The 18,572-nt window shown below is 44.3% G+C and overlaps 1 protein-coding gene across 1 annotated transcript in view; it reads left to right on the forward strand.

The window, feature by feature from the left end:
* The window catches only part of LOC142417837 (dynein axonemal heavy chain 9-like), a 121,606-nt gene that overhangs the window by 75,750 nt on the left and 27,284 nt on the right, over positions 1-18,572 (forward strand). The window contains exon 18 of the mRNA XM_075518928.1: positions 2,062-2,189. Within this exon, the coding sequence (XP_075375043.1) occupies positions 2,062-2,189 (128 nt within the window). The remainder of the gene's footprint in view (positions 1-2,061; positions 2,190-18,572) is intronic.

Below are 18,572 nucleotides of genomic sequence, written 5' to 3' on the forward strand. Positions count from 1 at the left end.
TGACCTGTGGATTTCTTTTCCTCCTATGATGCACCTTCTGGGTCATCCCAAAATAATGTTTGAGTCAGTCTTTACCCACATTCCCACAAGCACCTTTCAGAGATGTTAAATCCCGGTGCAGCCTGAGCCATAGACCAGATCACAGTTCCCGGTTGTGCGGAGTTCCTGGGTTTTGCATTGTGTTTTGTGCTCTTTCAAGCCTGATACCAGGTCTTATTATTGTGAACTGAAGGGGACCCCCCTGAGGAAGGTGCTATCATCTGCCTGGCTTCCCTTTGGAGCCACGTCGGTGATCCTGTCTCTCACTGTGTTATTTTTTTTGTATGGGAAATGAAGCACTAAAATCCAACCATGAATGGTTTAATTGGAATTGTAAAGATGAGTGTAGTTGAGCACCTGGGGTTAGTCAGCCAGAAAAGTTACAGCGAGTAAAAGTGAAAAAAACTCTAATGAAATAAAACCATTGCTTCAGTGCAGCTGCACTGGCCTTAAAGCCTGCCTCACTGGGGTTCGGACTGGATTCATTATTCAATATTTTCTCTGCCCTTCATTAGGTTTTATTAAAGTGCAAGTCTGGCTAGATAATTCTTGTGAATGGAAGATAGCTTCTTCTAGGTGCTGCCCACTCATGGGACCTTTCCTTGGCAACATGGGGAGGACCCCGCAGCAAACACTGTTGGGCTCAGAAAGCTTCCCCACCTCCCCGGGGCAGCCTGCCTGCACCGTCCCCTCTCCTCTTCAAGCCAGCAAGGAAGGAGGAAGGCTGGCATCATCTTTGGTGGGGCAGCCAGCGCAGACTCAGTGCGTATCCCTCTGCAGTCCTGTTCCTATCTGTGAAGGGGAAATAACAACTGTTATTAATTTTATTATTAATCACCTGGTTTGGGGTAGCACCCTGCCTTCTGTAAATTTTCCCCATCCCTTCCTGAGAGGGTGGGTCTTGAAGGCAGAGCAGGAGATTAGCAGCACTCAAAGTTGGTAGCCACCAGAGATAGTGAGAAAGAAAACTGGAAACTCTCAAATATGGGGAGAGCTGTATCCCAGGGCGTTGCTGTTGTAAGGCTAAGCAGAGAGCTCGAGCAAATGGAAGAGTTTGGATATTTGTTTTACTTATGGCCATCTGTTTCCAATGTTGTACCAAGAGCTGAATCTGAAGTCTTGCAAGACAAATCTTTTGCTTGTTTTACTATAAAACTTGCCTGCTTTTAGCAGAAATTAGGAATTAAGGGTGCACTGTCTGCATGAAGGCAAGGCAATCCCAAGGGATCAGGGATGAAGAAACACTAAATAGCTGCCATCCTTCCTCCAGAGCAGGATAGTAAATGACATGGATTTTGGGGTTCTCACCCTGCAAGGTGCAGAGATGGATGTAGCAGGGACTGTAGGAGGTGGTCTGCAGTGGCTCCTGGGGCACCCCTTCCCATGGGCTCCCCTGCAGTCCACTGACCATGGGCCTTCCCACATGCATTGTGGGTGCATTCAGAGGCAACTCCACACCTGCCAAAGCCCAGGATGATCCATGAGAAATCTGGAGGGCTAACTGACCAGCTAGATCCAAAAAATCTGGGAGGCCTTGGTCGAGGCCACAAGAAGCTCACACAAATTTCATTTCAGCTGCCTTCTCAAAACTGAATGGGTTCCTAACCTGACTGCTGGTTCTAGCATGCATTGCAGGGTGCATTTCCCGACCAAATGATGTCTCATTCAAAACCTATTTAATCAGCAGGAAATTATTTTAATTTCCTATCACTGTAAAATATGTTTTTACACAAGGTTGCAGGGGAAAAATGTTCTTTAAACAAGGGGCACTTTGTAATAATGTACCTTTGTGTTGATGCTGCTCTGTAATTAAAAGTAGTTTGGAAGAAGCCACTGCTGCTTTTAGTGCTTTGGCAAGGAGCGTGTGAGAGACAAGATAACTATTATAAGAAGTGCGATAGCTCTTCTGTGAGGGTTTTTGATAAGATTGAACTCTGCCTTGCTGCTGCTGTGTGAGCTCAGCTGTGCTGCGTGCCGCTCCAGGTAAAAGTGCTGAACATTGCTCTTTTGTTTTTCTTTTAGGGAAGAAACTTGGTTATACATTTAACAACAGGAATTTCCACAATGTTTCCCTTGGACAAGGTCAAGAGGTAGTTGCTGAACAAGCTCTAGATCTGGCTGCAAAGGAGGGTCACTGGGTCATCCTTCAGGTATGGTGTCTTTGGAAACAGTCCTGCTGTTCTCCCAGGTTATCATCTGATAACCCGATCACCTCAGCGAGGGCAGTCTGTCATTCTTATCTGCTGGGAGATGGGACAGAGTGTCATCTGTGTGTCCAAAGCAGCCACCTTCTAACTGTTTCTTGCTGCTATCTATCGCCTTTATCGGGCATTGTCGTTTTGGTTTTCTTGCTCTTTGAGCCTTCTGTAGGGTATGTAGTTGTAGGGAGTCCTCTGAGGGAAGGTTGTGCTACACTTTCCCGTGCTTTTATTTGCTTCATGAATAAATAAAGAGCTTTGTTCTTAAGAGCTGTTAGACTAGTTCTCTTACTACTGCTCAAAATGTACCATGTATTTAAATGAGCAATGAGAACATGCACACCACTATAGGAAAGGCAGGGGCTATCTGCAGTGGTGCCAATTCCTTTATGCATCCCAAAACAGGTAAATGTTCGAAGCTTTTATCACAACTAGGCAAAATGTTTCAGAGCCTTTTAGGGTGTGAAGGGAGCTCTGTCTTTGTCAAGTGCTCTCTGCAGCCACTTATTCAGTGAGTGCTTGGGTTTGCTAATATGCAGAGTCAGTGATGCCGGCTCTCATTACAGGTCTTGGGAACCCCTCTGATTTCCTTGACGCGGATTTTATAAATGTTTATTACCACTGAATTGTTTGTATAAAATTAGATTAAGACAAAGCTTTGAGTCCTGATCTGAGCCTACAGGCCTGATTTTGGATTTGAATTAAATGCCACTGATATTTTGATCTTAATTTTTGCCTTTTTTGCAAGTTCCCTCTGAGGTAGACAATGCTGAGCTTTTCAATGAGCTTTTAATACAGATAGCTACAATTCTGGCATCTGCCTTTGAGATGATGAAGAAGAAAATACACAGCTTTTTGAGACATATTCCATTCAGTAATGCAAAATGAAGGGTTCTTTTCTACAATGATGATTAGATCCTGTAAAGGATCTGTTAGCAATGTCAGCTTCCATGTCTGTTGCTTCAGTGCTAGCAGATGAGTATTGTGGGCCTGAAGTGTTTTTATTTCATCCATTCACATTTTCTCTGGTGGTCAGAGCAATCAGTAAGAGGTCTCAGCAGACGCTGAAGGCTAAATCAGAAGAGCTGCAGAAATTACATTTATAGGAAAGAACGATTGATGGTTGGGCTAACTGGTTTTCCAGCAACACCTGCCAAGTGTGACTATCTCTGGTAGCACAGTGCAGACAGGCTCCCCCGTGAGCTTAGAGAGGAGCTTAATTCAGCTGGCTGCTAGCAGGTTTTGATGCAAACTGCATGGGGCAAACTCAGCAGTCACAGCGGTGGCCGTTAGGACAGGCTGCCTGGTGCCAGTGTTGGGTCTCCTCAGGGTCAGTCGGTCATCTGGGATTTTCTCTGGTGTAGTCACAAAACCGATAAAACTTTGTACATGTAAATATTCTAGTTCCATGTTGTGCTTGGTTTGGAATAACGCAATATAGGCAAGGCTGATTCAACACAGAGATCAGAGCTCTTTCTTCCTTTGTTTTTATAGTCATAGACGTTCTGAGCAATCCAGGCAGTGAGGGCCATGCTAGGTGCTGGAGTCGTGCCTTGGTGGCACTTCACTCTCGGGACAGAATTGGAAACATCCAGGAGGTGTTTGAGGCAGGCAGTACCATTTCTCTCCAGTTTCTGCATTTGATGTCCGAGTTAGGCACGTGGAGTGACAACAAAGCAATGGAACTTAATTGTCACCCAGACTGGCCAAGCTGCTTAGCTCCAGAACCTGTCTCTGTATCTCACTTTGTGCTCCCATCTCCTTCCAAGGGCTGGAGCTTCATGTAAAAGGAGAAAGAGCGAGAGCAACTTGAGGGGCTAGACATGTGTCCCCTACGTTGACAGACAAGAGTTCCCTAGTCAAACAAAAATCTTTTATGGTCAGCAGACATCCACCTGAAATGAAATCACTCTCTGGACAAACTATTTTTTACAAGGTTGGACAAGCCATTTTCACAAAACTGAAACTCTGACCTCTCCAGATACTGGTAAAATCAGTATCCAAACTCATCACAGCACAAGTCTGTGGGTAAGAGTCCCACAAAGGATTCTCCTGTCATTTCAGTCATAGGTAGATCATAGCAAATATTTGCCATATGGTAGTTTATTTGGCAAGATCTTTCCTGCAAGGCTTTTGATGACAAATACCTTGCAAACGGTTTCAGGAGTGTTTGTAGATCAGTTGCACAGGATCTGGAATGACACAGACAACTCAATTTACAAAAATGTCCCAGGATTTGTGGATCATTGCATTAATAATAAAAGAGGACAGAGCAGATCTCAAGAGGCAGCCTGGGTAATATCATCCAGGTTAATCAAACTATTACTTGGAGGCTGTATCCCACCCGCAGGACAGTTATACTCAGGCTTCCCATTTGCTTTTGAGCAGACAAAAAGCAACTGTTAGGTTCACTTATGTATTTTGCTGAACAAAATACAAAACTGCTCACTGAAGAACTCCTCAGCTCACATGGAGTAGAGCCTGCCTTCTATCCGCTGAATTTGCTGTCTGATATCAACTCATACACACGTTCTCCGAGACAAACACTTGATATGATCACATAGGTGGCTTTTAGGCATGTAGTTCATTACTGGTCCTTGATTGGAACTAGAAATAATGATAGTCAAGTACTTTGAGCAATGACAAGCTAGGGAATTAGGTTTGTGGGAATTGGTTGTTAAGGGATATTGAAACAGTTGGGAAGTCCTTATTGGATTACAGAAGCAGAATCACTGTTGTGTTGGGAAGGGCTGCTGTCCTGGGACCAATTCCTTCTCAATTATATTGACCAGCCAGTGTTGCCTTCTGACTTTGTTGGAGGCAAAATAAAGAAAACAGCATCCATGTCTCCCCTGGGAACTTGAAAGTTTTTTAACTCACTCTGAAAATGGAGATTTTTCATGAATGTCTAATTTTATAAGACAGAACAACAGAAAGTGACCCAATCATTCATTCCCATGGAAAGAAAATCACTCTCACACTGGCAGAGCCTGACCAGTGCAGCTTCCTGCTCCTCTAGCATCAGCATTGTACCTGTCTTGTAGCTTCAGCTTTGCTGAGCTCCTACCCCTTGCCATCACAGTACCCACACTGGTACTACTTGATGACAGAGATGATAAGAGAATGAATTCCATAGATAAAATTATTCTCTACAAATACAGATGGTCCAACTGCAAAATAGGAGCCCCCTGTGGCAAAAGTGCAGTTATCTGAAGGAGAACTTGTTACTTGAGGGCTGCAGAGACAAACCCCAGCACAAGCCCAGCAGCTGCTCCTTTCTAAATTGTTGGCATTGAAGAACTGAGGCTGATCTTTGAGCTCCACAAAAATCCATTTGATATCAGGTTCAGCCTCTGGGTCTCCTTAGAAACAGTTCATAGGTTTGGAGGGTTTTAAACCAGATTTTTCTGGCCGTAATAAGGGCACAGAATTTGAATCTGATACTTTTACTTTAGGCAGGTACACCATCTAACCACCTGGCAGTGAGCTTCCAACGTCATCTGTCAAATGTAGTTTGAAGTGTTGGTAATGACTGGTGGAAAGGGGTCTGCTGTGGAGGTAGGACAACAATGAAAAACATCTTGAAAGACTGAAGAAAGTTTTACATAGATTTAGATTTTTGTATTATCACAAAATCACATTTTTCTCAAGACTCTTTTTGTTGCCAGGTGGATTTGGACCTGCCTTTTAGGTAAGCCCGTTTTGTAACTATGTTGTCCACAGTCTGTAGTAGAAGATTTAAGGGGCTGCACAAACGCTTGGTGGTAGCTGTAATGCAGCTTACAGAGCAGGTCAAATCAAGGCTCATTCTTTTGGTGACCCTCAGCAGCATGTTTCCCTATAGAACCGATCATAGGGGCTATGAAGCTCCTACACCATACCTGGTTAACACGTTGATTGATCATTACAAGATAGGAGCAGCAGAAAAAGTAGATACTGAAGCTGTGAGAGCAGTTTTTAAGTCTGTATTCAGACTGGGTGACAGCAGTCATGTCTGTACCAACGGGCTGGGAGGGCTGAGACATGCGAGGCAACCTCAGGAAGGTGCGTGGCTGTTGACAGACCCCAGTCCTGAAAGTGTTTAAGTCCCATGAATGGGAGTCAGGTGCACAAAACATCTCCAGGAATCACAGCTCCTACATGGTCAGTTGCCCTCTTCTGCACCAGTCAGTGTTTCTTGTACTTTGGTGCTTTTTCATTTATTTTTTGAATCTATATTTTTGCTCTCATTAACTTCCACTTCTTAGGAAAAAGGTTTTTTTGGGGGAGAAAAGAGCAATTTGTTTTTTTTTTTAATGCTGCAAATATCAGTTCAGAGTGTTTGACTATTCCAGAATGTCTTAAAGAAAAGAAAATGGAAACAGAAAAAAAGGAAGTTACAGAAGCCAACCCTTGGTATGTAGGTTTCAGCTTTGACAAATTGACGTCTTCTGCCTAAGAAAAGATGTGCCAGAAACCTCTTGGCCAGCTTTATTGTGCTCTCCACAGGCCACAGCTCTCTGCTGGTCCCCAGAAGGCAGTAGCCTGCAAAGGTTTGGTCTCTGGTTAGGTCACACTCAAAGGGCTGTTAACAACAGTTCAAATGGTCTTCCTTTCCATGAGAAAGAAATTGAGACAAAGAGAAGAACCAGAAATTTCTTTTATAGCAGGTTTTGTCAAATATGCAATCCCACTGCTTCGGCACACTGAAAGTCCACAAAAAACATCAGAAAAACTGCAAATGGAAACAAATGCACATATTAGTAGCTCATCGTCCCCACCTTAATGTTTCGCTCAGATTAGAAGAAAATTTTTAATAGTTTTTGTATTCTTATTGATAAAGTTGGGAGAAATGCAGGTTCTGTCAAATCGCAAGCTGTGGGATACTCTGTGGGTCATTAAATCAGCAAACAGATTTCCTTTTCAAGAGTTTTCAAATGCTATATATTTCTTTTGCCCCGAGCAACCAAAGTTTCTTCTTTTTTTTCAAGATGTGAGATGAAGTTACATTTGAGTACTTGGCTGATGGAAAGTAACTCATTTCACAAAGGCTTGTGGTATCTCATTTGGAAGGGAATAACCAGCTCTGGCAGGGAATGAAAAGCACTTCCCATCCTGTAGGTTCACACAGGCACTTTTCTGAGAGGCGGATGGGCAGAGCACAACATTGACGTTCTTCCAAGGAGCATCTCTAGCAGTTTAAGTGCAGAAACCTGGAGGTCCTGGGCATTGCACAAAAGGCACATTCAAGCAGGAGGAGATTTGGCAGTTGGGCTGAACATTTGTTTAAAGCCTGTTCTCTCTCTTGGGTTTCTCAGAAATATGTGAGGGGTGCCCAGCAGCTGCAGCAGTGTGACCCTCTGATAGAAGCATGACCTATGCAGATCCCAACTAAATCATAACTGTTGTGTGATGCCAGCATCTCAGCGCTGGAGCAGCGCCTCTTAGAGCTCTCCAGGGTGGATGGCCGTCATGTCTTGGGCCTTCTGTTGGTTCCTCTGTGTTGCCCACCTCCCCATCTGTCTCTTTGGGGCTGGATTGATGGATAAGTTGTCCAAACTAGGATGTTAACCTAGGACAGGTTGGTGGGGGAACAGAGGGCTGTAGGAGCTTGGTGTTGCACACACACAAAGTTTCACGCAGGCCCAGGCACCAGCTTCCTCTCCATAGCCTTCCATTCATTTGAAGGGGTAGCATTCAATTTTAAAGTGGAGAGAGAGCTAATTGCCAGTTTGTTACTCATGGCAAGTTCTGTAGCCTTGGAGGTAGGAAGCAGCTAGGTACTACAGCTAGGAGATGGTCTGAGGGTGCAGCAGGGCTCTGCCCTCTGCCCCTGACATTGGATGGAAGCTTCCTATGATGAAGATCTTTCCACCTTGTGTAAAAAAACCCCCACATACTTGAATAATCTCTCACCTCCCATTGTGCAGCTGTGTTGGAAGATGAATCCCGCTGCCAGCAGGCCCAGCAGACAAGGCTGTGCCATTCCAGTGACAAGGTCTTCCCAAGATGCTCATTGTGATTCCCTGGTCCCTTCTGGAATATTTTGGCTGTGAGAGTCTCGGTGCCGGCTCTCTTCCAAGGTTGAAAGATGTGCTGTCCTTGAGGGCTGGCTGTTTGAAACACCCACAAAAATGAACTTTTCTTGAAAACAAGATTTATTAAAAATAAGGAGGAAAATCAGATCAAAGAGCATGATGTGCTCAACTCAGAGGGCCAGATAACCTGTATCGCAGAATATTAAAACTCTGGTAGAAGAAACTGCAAGTCCATAGCAAATCTTTAATGAATCTGTCAAATCAGAGGGTGCCATCTGACTAGCAATTAACAGATTCTTTAGCATCCGTATTTAAAACAGTGGGAAATTACTGGAGCAAACGAATTAGTCTAAACTCAACAGTATGCAAAGTTTCAGAACAAACTTTCAAGGACAAAATAAGTAACGAATTGTAGGTAAACGTATCAAATGTAATAAGAATTTGCAAAAGATGGATCAGGTCTATTTGATACTTTGCACTATGAAGGTAACTGAAGTTTTAGAGGAAATACAGCAGCTCTAATTGATGCGGACTGGAGCAGAGCTGCAGAGATGGTGCCACACAGGCATGTGTTAGGGAAGCTGCAGAAGTTGAATGTTGCTAGCAGAACTCCTGAGGAACGGTCATGGGGTCAGTCTCACTTTAGACATGACCTTGGCTTAAAAAAATGAGTATGTGTTAATGGCTTTGCACTGACACATTATTAAGGAAGGTGTCATCGATAGAGAAGAAGATCTAAATGTGATACAGGAAGACTGGAGCAGCCTGTAGGTCTGCAGTTGTTGAAATGGGATGAAATTTAATAGAACAGTGCAAGGATGTGTGCTCAGGACTAATAGCAAAGAGAAAAAGAGCTGCTTCAGGTCGGAGACATTCCTGCAATGAAAACAGCAGGTATGAACTGGAAGTGGAAAGTTCTTTGGCTGTCTGAGCAGTGAAGGTCCAGCACAGCCACCCCAGAGGTGTGGTGGCAAAGCCCTAAATGTTCTTAAGAGAGTGTTTAATAAATTTATGGGTGGGGTCTTGGCATGGATGTTATATCTTATTTCCTGTCTTTCCTGCTGTCCTGATTTTATAGGCACTTCACATCATAGTGTCTGCTGCTTTAACTGAATGAAAATAGGTAATACCAGTGTGTGAATACATGGGAGATCAGGCAAACATTAGGCAAGGTGAGAACAGAATAAACCCAATTTATATGATGTGCCTGTTGTAAACTGGGTTCCTGTGAATAGTTGTGGGCACTGAAAGAATGATTAATCTCACCTCTAGTCCTAGGTAGGAAGGGTCTCTGCTGAAGGATCTTCTGTTCTTCTCTCTGGGTACACTATAGGAAGCAGAGATGACCAACTGAGTCTATAAACTTTCTGACAGATGAAGCCTGGGGGAAAAATATCTCCTGCCTAGGGTATCCATGTGGAAAGCCTGTCTTCTCACACATTCCTGTTTGCCTTGGTAGGAGTGACATCCAACTGCACTGAGGGCAGCTTCAGCATCTCACAAGCAGCACGGGGAACAAACAGGAGGAATTACAGATCCTTGTGCAGTTGTAGGACTACAGTCTCATATCCCAGAGATGGGCTGGGGTGGCTCATGTGACTGAGTGTTGCCATGCACGTAGAGCAGCAGGAATGCCTGGGCCTGGGGACAGGTGAGGAGCCAGCTGAGAGCTTATGGGTCAGGATTAGTTGGTAGATCAATATGGCTGAGGTTGTGGTGGGTTTCTGCTACAGACCACCTGATCAGGAAGAGGAAGCAGATAAGACTGCGTTCAGACAGCTGAAGGAAACCTCACTTTCACAGGCCATGCTCCTCATGGTGGGGCTTCAACCACTCTAATATCTGCTGGTGGGATAACACAGCAGGGCACAGGCAATCCAGAAGGTTTCTGGAGTGCATTGATGACAAAGTCCTGGCACAGGTGATTGAGGAGCTGATGAGGGGAGGTTGTCTGCTGGACCTGATGCGCACAAACAAGCAAAACTGGTCGACGATATTTAGGTCAGGAGCAGCCTTGGCTGCAGTGACCATGAGATGATGGAGTTTAGGATCCTGAGAGGAGGGAACAAAGCAAAAAGGAAGATCACAAGCCTGGATTTCAGGAGAGCAGACTTTGGCTGTTTCAGGGATCTGCTTGGAAGAATCCTGTGGGATACAGTCCTGGAAATAAGAGGGGTCCAGGAGAGCTCATTGATATTCAGGAATCACCTCCTCTAAGCTCAAGAATGGTTCATCATCAGCATGAAGTCCAGCTGGAGGCCATTCACTAGTGGTTTGGTACCATACCCCAGGGTTTGGTACTGGGTCCTATACAGTTAAACACCTTCATTAATGACCTGGATGATGGGACAGAGTGCACCCTCAGTAAGTTTGCAGATAATGTAGAAGTGTTGAGAGGTGATTGATAGACTAGATGGGTGTCCTGCCATTCAGAGGGACATGGACAGGCTGGAGAATTGATCTGGCAGGAACGTCATGATATCCAATAAAAAGAAAAGTCAAGTCCTTCACCTGAGGAGGAATAACCCCATGCACCAACCTGCTCTGGGGACCAACTGCCTGGAAAGCAGCTTTGCAGGAAAAGGACTTGGGAGCCCCAGTGCACAACAAGCTGAATATGAGCCAGCAGTATGCCCTTGCAGCAAAGGAGGTCACCAGTGTCCTGGGCTGCATTAAGAAGAACATTGCTGCCAGGTCAGGGAGGTGGTCTTTCACTCTGCTCAGCTCTGGTGAGACAGATCTGGCATGCTGGGTCCAGTGCTGGGGATTGTTCAGCCTCAAGAAGAGATGACTTGGGGATTTTATCAATCATCAACACATAATTAATAGTAGGGAGTAAGAACTAGACTCTTCTCAGTGGTGTCTAGTGACAGGACAAGGGGAGATGGAGACAACTTGAAGTACAGGAGATTCCATTTTAACGTAAGTACAATCTTTTTTACTGTGCGGGTGGTCAAACACTGGAGGAAGTTGCCCAGAGAGTTTGTGGAGTCTCTGTCCTTGGAGATATCCAAAAGCCAGCTGAGCACGGTACTGGGCAACCTGCTCTACTTACCCTGCTTTGAGCAGAGGGTTAGGACTAGATGATCCCCAGACGTGTCTCCAACCTCAATGATTCTGTGATCTCTGCTTTCCCACTGCCAAGTTAGCCATGAATATGGTTTCTCTGATGTGTGTAGTCTCCCTTGTGTAGGGAGGAAAGAGCTTTGCACATCATGGAGCACTAATCTATGAGCTGGCATGAACTGCGTCTGCTCAGTTTCCTTCTCTGGGCCTACTTGAAAGCTTTTTGCTAAGACAGTGACCATCACAATCACCAAATGGTGTTTATCAGCGTAATAGCAAAGAAACAGTGAAATTTGTTTACATGTTTACAGATGCATGGCTGAACGAACTGATGCAGAGAAAAGTTCAGACATTAGATATTCCCAATTTAATTGTAGTCTTCATCCATTAGCCAAAATGTCACTTCCCTCTCTTTGCGACCAAGTTAATTTAATTCTTGAGCATCTTTCCATTTTCATAGGTTGTTGCTTCACTGAGTCAGGTTCATGTACTAAATTGAATAACAGTGAGCTCCTAGAGCAGAACTGTATGAGATTCAGACATTGGCAGAGCCCTTCTTATTGGATCGTAAGTACAACGGAGCCTTTTTCTGTGCACTTCACAACTAGTCCTAGCTATAAGCAAAAGAGATATATTGTTCTGTATGAGATATATTGTCCATTCAAGGCACACATAAACATTTGGCACTAAGCCTCTGCTTCAGTAAAGAAGAGACTAATTTTCCTTCCAGCCACAGTATCTTTTGATTCCTAGATATATATAAAAGGATAAATACCCACTTTATCTCCAGTTCTGCTTCATGATATTTGGACAAATACCCTGATGGAGAAAGGTATTGGATTTCAGACAGCTGTTTTCCTTCCTGCCTCATGTCACAACAGCCATTCCCAAGTTTTTCCAATTGCAAATCCACTTACAGACCAGCAAGTAATCCAAATATTGATCTGGGATGGAAGTAAGTTTCTGTTGGGGTTTCAATACCTTTGTAATTACTGCAGTTGCAGTTTTGTTGTACAACTGCGCTGGAAACCTCTGTCTCGGGACATATTTTGGGTTAAAACACAAATGTGATGGAGCCCTTCTGAAAATAAAGTTTATTTTTCCTCCATTTCTTGAGATTAATCAAGCAATTCTCCTTTGCTGTGCATTTCCCCTGCTCATCACTACCTACCTTTACATCTTTATATCTTATGAAGTGAAATTTGATAAGCTTCAACATTGTCCTTAAAACTTTGGGGAGTTCAGGTCAGTCCAGGTTTTCTGTAGCGCATGCTCGTTTGCTCTCTGGCCTGGCAAAGCCCAGCAGTTTCCCATACCACTAAGGGCTGAATTTGGGCTGAAGTCCAGATCTGAACTCTGGACTGTGGGGTTCAAGCAAAAGATGAAGCACTGGATTGGTTGGAGAAGAAATGAGGACAAACTCAAATGCCTTCCTAAGCCTTAAATTGTGTCATATTCTGTATAAATACAAGTGGATCCACGTGATGCCTGTTTTTCTGTTGTCATATTTGAGCAAAAGAAAGAAGAGGCCAGAGAGAGACTCAAGCTAGTATTCGCCATTGCAGAAATTGTTTCAATGCACCTCTTCCAAAGAGGCAATATCCTGCCATCATCTCTCCCTTGAATGCCCTATTCTGTCTGACCATAGACTGCTGAGTCCAGCTGACCTTCTGTTTCTCCTGGGTCCTACCAGCCTCTCATTAGACCCTCATCATGCTCTATTCACTCATTCTGTCCTCATTTACTCTCTTCCTGTATTTGTCTTTGTACCTGAATTTTTTCTTCCTCTCTGCCATCATCCTGAGGCAATGTCTGCACTTGTCAGATAAACAGTGCCAGGAGACATTTGTGGGGCTGGACCTCAGCTGTCTGTCCTGTCTCATTGTCAGCACAGATTCTGCTCTTGGTGTTGGATGAAGAGGTCTGGCTCTCTCCTTGACAGTTCAGGAGTGAGGATAGGCCAAGGATCATTCCAATAGACATCTCATATATCATCCATCATATCTGGGAGCGTAAAACAGGTCAATAGTGTAGAAAGGGGCAATTGTGAACAAATTAGCCCAGGAATAGTCCTAGGCATGTTTAATTTACCATCATCAACATTAAGGCATGTCTGTGCTAAAAGAACATGCAAAATATATTGTACTTCATTCCAAAAATTGTCTTAAAAACCATCAGATGCTTGCTGGTATCCTGGAAGTGCTGTGAAGATTTCAGACCAGCCCTCTTTGGGTTTTGTCTTCTGTTCCGTTTCTCCACTTTCATCTGCCTTCTGTCTACCTTGACCAGTGAAAGGGTCATAGAACAGCCTATTTTTGCTCAACTTCTAGCAAAAGAGGGCTAGGTTCTCATTTGGAGGAGGGACTGCAAGAGGTGGAGGTATATACAAATCCTGAGAGCAGTGAAGTTGCTACAGCACAGCAACTTTTTAGCAGCATTATGGGGCCAGTGGTGGCCCAGACAAGATCCTGAGTGCTAATAGAGGTGTAAAGCCCCCTGTAATGCTTATACTGACTTGACTCAGCATTGCCAGTACCTATATAGCTAGACCAGTGTTGCTTCTGTGTCTGTATTGGTGAAATCACATTGCAAGTTGTGGAGGAGACGCATCCACAAACAGCAGATAAGAAGAGATGCCTAATTTTTAGTGCAGCAAAAGACAGAGTGGTGCCATCATGTTCTTAATTGCTTAGTGGCTAAGGTGGTGAGCAGAGAAGTGACACTGTTTGTAGATGTCAGAGCTACTTAGTTTGGCCCAGCCCAAGTAAGATCATGGGGAACTTCATAGGGCCCAGCAACACAAGAGGAACAGACCGCATGTTCAGAGGTGAGACTGAAGGACAACAAATTAATTGTACTTGCTCTTACGTGCTGTAATCCTCCCCCTGATTATGTGTGGAGAGGCTCGGTGGGGGTTAAGGACTTCAGGAAGGGATCAGATAGTGCTGACTCTGCAAGGATCAAACGTGTTCTTCTTTGTCAAATGTGACCATGGAGTGAAGTCTGAAAAAGCCTCAGGGTGCTACTGCTGAAATCCAAGCACTTCACATAGGTGAGAATGTGATGCAGCCCTCACTGCCTGCCAAGTGGGGCACCTTTGGTAAGTTGACTGCTGTAATTTCTCAGCTAGGGGAAAGCATATGCCAGAGACAGGGTAAAACTTCTCTGGTGCTTCCAGAGCTCTGAAATTGCCTTTCTCCACATTGAGCAACAGCAAGCTTGTTGCTCAGAAATAGCTTGGTCTCGTAGACATACGAGCAGGTGTTAGTGGTAGGGTCTGTGCTTATCCATTTTGGTCTCTGAGTCCTGTAGCAATATTCACAAGATCATAGGGCTGGCTGTGGAAGGATGGAGCCATTCCTGAGTGTGTGTGGTATCTTCTCATGTGATGAAACCTCACGCTACCATTGACAGTAAGCATGGCCAAGGGAAGAGACTCTCTGCAGTGTCCATTTTTATGTCCCAACTCTCCCTGTCCTTTTTTACGTCCCAACACGATGCAGTGAGTATTAAAGTGTTGGGCTGTCTCTGGACTGAAAAGCCTAGCTTTCAGATTTGCTGTAAAAGCAGTGAGTATTTTCTGAGAGCATCTCGCAAGAGAACGAGACTTTGTAAAAACAACTAATTCTCATTGCTCCGGGAGGTGATTTGTGATAAGGCGTGAAGGAGAGAACCACTTTCAGAAATGTGAAGGGTCTCCAGTCTCTATCAGCAAAAGGAGTGCATTGTGGAGTGTGTGCTGGTTTATATATATGTGCTGCTATTTCTGATGGTTACCATAGCAACACTTGCATCCTGTGATATATGATCTGCCTTGTGAAGTACAAACACACAGAGGTGCTTGGAAGTGAATTCCCAATGAAAAGCCTCTGGTGCTCCCACGTTCCTGCCTGTGCACCCTAGCCCAGCTCTTGCCGCAGACCCTCATCCTCTGGTACCTGCTCTCAGTCACGCGTACTCCATAACACAAAGTGGGGAAATAACACAGGGCAAGGTACTGTGGTAATGGTCAGTGTGCATGTGAAGATGTTTCAGATTTCTTTTTTGCCTTCTCTTCAGCAGTTTGCTTTTTAGCAGGATTTGGCCCCCACCCTCCATTCATAAAGCAAGTGTGCTGGTTTTGGCTGGGATAGAGTTAATTTTCTTCATAGTAGCTGCTATGGGGCTATGTTTTGGATTTGTGCTGAAAACAGCGTTGATAATACAGAGATGTTTTAGTTGTTGCTGCACTGGTCAAGGACTTTTCAGCTTCCCATGCTCTGCCAGGTGCAGAAGTTGGGAGGGGGCACAGCCAGGACAGTTGATCCAAACTGACCAAGGGGCTATTCCATACCATATGACATCATGCTCAGTATATAAAGCTGGGGAAGAAGAAGGAAGGGGGGGCCGTTTGGAGTGATGGCGTTTGTCTTCCCAAGTAACCATTACACGTGATGGAGCCCTGCTTTCCTGGAGATGGCTGAACACCTGCCTGCCCATGGGAAGGAGTGACTGAATTCCTTACTTTGCTTTGCTTGCGTGCATGGCTTTTGCTTTCCCTATTAAACTGTCTTTATCTCAACCCATGAGTTTTCTCACTTTTACTCTTCTGATTCTCTCCCCCATCCCACCGGGAGGGAGTGAGCAAGCGGCTGCGTGGTGCTCAGTTGCTGGCTGGGCTTAAACCACCACAGCAAGGTAATGAATTTGAGACCATTGTCTATTTCTGCCCACAGCACGGACCTAGACATGAGCTGTGAAAAAACAGAGATGCTAGGGAGTTGTCTTTTACCTTTGCATGACAGCTCTTTCAGAGACTTCAAAATCTGGCTAAGAAACAATGTAATAAAGCAATGAATTACCTTGCTGTGTCCTGGGTAAATGTGTCTTCAGGGGGTCTTATGGAATGAGGAGGACATAAAACTGGTGCAGTGTAAACTGTACAGTGTGGTTTAGAGAGATAGTATTGGGAGTGCCTGAAGCCCTGAGCCAAAGGAAGGTGGCCAGGCTGGATTATCCTCTCTTTCTCCTGAATAAGATCTAGAGGTAGCCCATGAAATTGGTGGGAGGCAGGTTTCAAAACAAGCAAGAGGAGGTGGTTCTTTGATGAACATGTAGCTCAGCTGTGATTGGTGTTAATGCAGCATTGTCTGCGTTATGTCGTTATTGATAATTGACATAACGTTCAATTATTATGACCACATATGTTGTCATTAGTCATGCTCTGTCAAGTTGTGTTATCTGACTGCTGAGAATTAATTTGCAGAGTTTCCTTCAAACCTGTGAATCCCCTCCACAGCATCTCCATCTGTTTTTTGCAGACATATTCATTTGATCAAGTCATAAATTCTTAGCATCAACCCATGTTTTGCTGCATATATTCCTCTTTTCCATCCCTTCTATCACAAAAGGATAGTATAGAAATGCACTCAATTGTAATTAGATTAGAAATATTCCCTAAGTCAGCTGTTAGAAGGTAGTGATACTGACAAATAATGATCATTGGTGTCATGTCAACACAAGTGAAAGCAATTATTTTTCAACCACCTAACACCACAAATGCAGATGTAGGAAGAAACTACCAATTAAAGATGAAAATACTTAAGGTCAGGTAAGTAGTCTATGATTAAACTGATACTTAATGCACAATTTTTCTTTTGCTATTCTGTTGAGCTCTTTCCCTGTATTACTAAATCTCTGTGGCTATTTGAAACACTTTGGTTACAGGTTTCAGTCTACTCCTACTTTATTATTGGACTTGTGTTTTTAGAGTGAGTTGGTTGCCTGGACCCTGGGGATTACCTCATCTCTTGAAATCCTAAATGCATCAGGCAAGCACTGGTGCATTAGCAGTCAGATATTATTGCATTTTGTCTGCTGCTCTTCACACAGTCATTGTTTACGACAGAGCAACTCGTCCCCAGAACATGGTTCCTTTGCTTAGGCATCTCCTCCTTGTCTCTCCCCACACCCCAAATTCCTTTTCATCCATGTAATGTGAGAAGGACCCTAAATCCTTTCAGGGAAGGAGACTGAATTTATGCAGTTCTAAATAAGAAATGTTCCCAGCCATGTGAATCAGATTTGGGGCAACAGGACTGGAGGGTGAAAGGCTTCCCCTAACAATAATTCTCAACTCATGTTTCTGAAGCAGCTGCCATCTCAGAGATGGAGGCTTGACCTCTGGTAGGAGTCGTCTAGCAATTTATTTGACTTAGGGCATGAAGACAGACCCATAAAATCTTGTGCAGAAGAGGGCAATATTGAAATTACCAAGTGGCAGAGAAGGTGGTATTTACATCTAAACCACAGAGGTCTTGGGCAAGGAGACAGAAGCTCAGGAGCTTTTCCTGAGTTCTTGGTACACTTTGTACCCAGCCCCATAGAGGGTAAGAAAACGGAAATAGTTAAGTGCACCCCTTTAAAAAACATTACAGTCTTGAAAATGCAGTTGCACACTTGCTGTGTCATTTTCTGATACCCCTGAAACCAGTGAGAGTAATGTATCTCCCGTATTACTAGGAGGCTTCTGAAGGCACCACTCATCCCCTTTAACTTCAGGTGCCTGCAATAGAAACAACTCTATCTGACCCAGTCACCACCGCTCCCTTTTTCAGGCCAGGGGGGAGAGCTGGGCACTTTCACCAGAGTGATCGATCAGATGTACTGCACACACCTGTTTTAGGATAAGGTGACCTACCTTCTCCATAAGTCTCCAGTGGGATGACTAGTTCAGCCGCAGACATCTGTGTTCAGACATACCCATATCTAGTGCTCTTGAAAACTGGTACAGATCCAGAGGCATAAAGCCATTGTGAAGGCAACTTGGACTGAAGTTGTGCTTGTGTAACCAAGAACAGACTAGAGCTCTTGCTTTGTGACCCTTGAGAAGGGAATTACTCTCTGAAGGAGGCAAGTGTGCTTGCTAGTCCAGCTGCTTGTAGAGGCTGGGTGGCATTGCTTGCAGAGCCAAGACTCAGATCTACATACATTGCTGTCACTATTAGAAATCTAGAAGTCAGCCTTCACCATGATAACTACATATATAAATAGGGCAAAAAAAAAAGTATAGTTGAGATACCGAATGTAAACATACCGATCCTTAGCAGGATCCCTCTACAAAAATGAGAGGTGACAAGTCCTTTTGCATCCAGGACTTGTCAAGGATGTGGCAGTGTGCAAGGACAGTCACTGATGTGCAAAGGGGGCTGTTTCTGGATGTGACTGAGTTCTTAGTCTCTTCTCTCCTGAAGCACCCCAGCTCCTCTGGAGA

This window comes from Mycteria americana, chromosome 16, assembly GCF_035582795.1.
Source record: "Mycteria americana isolate JAX WOST 10 ecotype Jacksonville Zoo and Gardens chromosome 16, USCA_MyAme_1.0, whole genome shotgun sequence".
NCBI lineage: Eukaryota > Metazoa > Chordata > Aves > Ciconiiformes > Ciconiidae > Mycteria > Mycteria americana.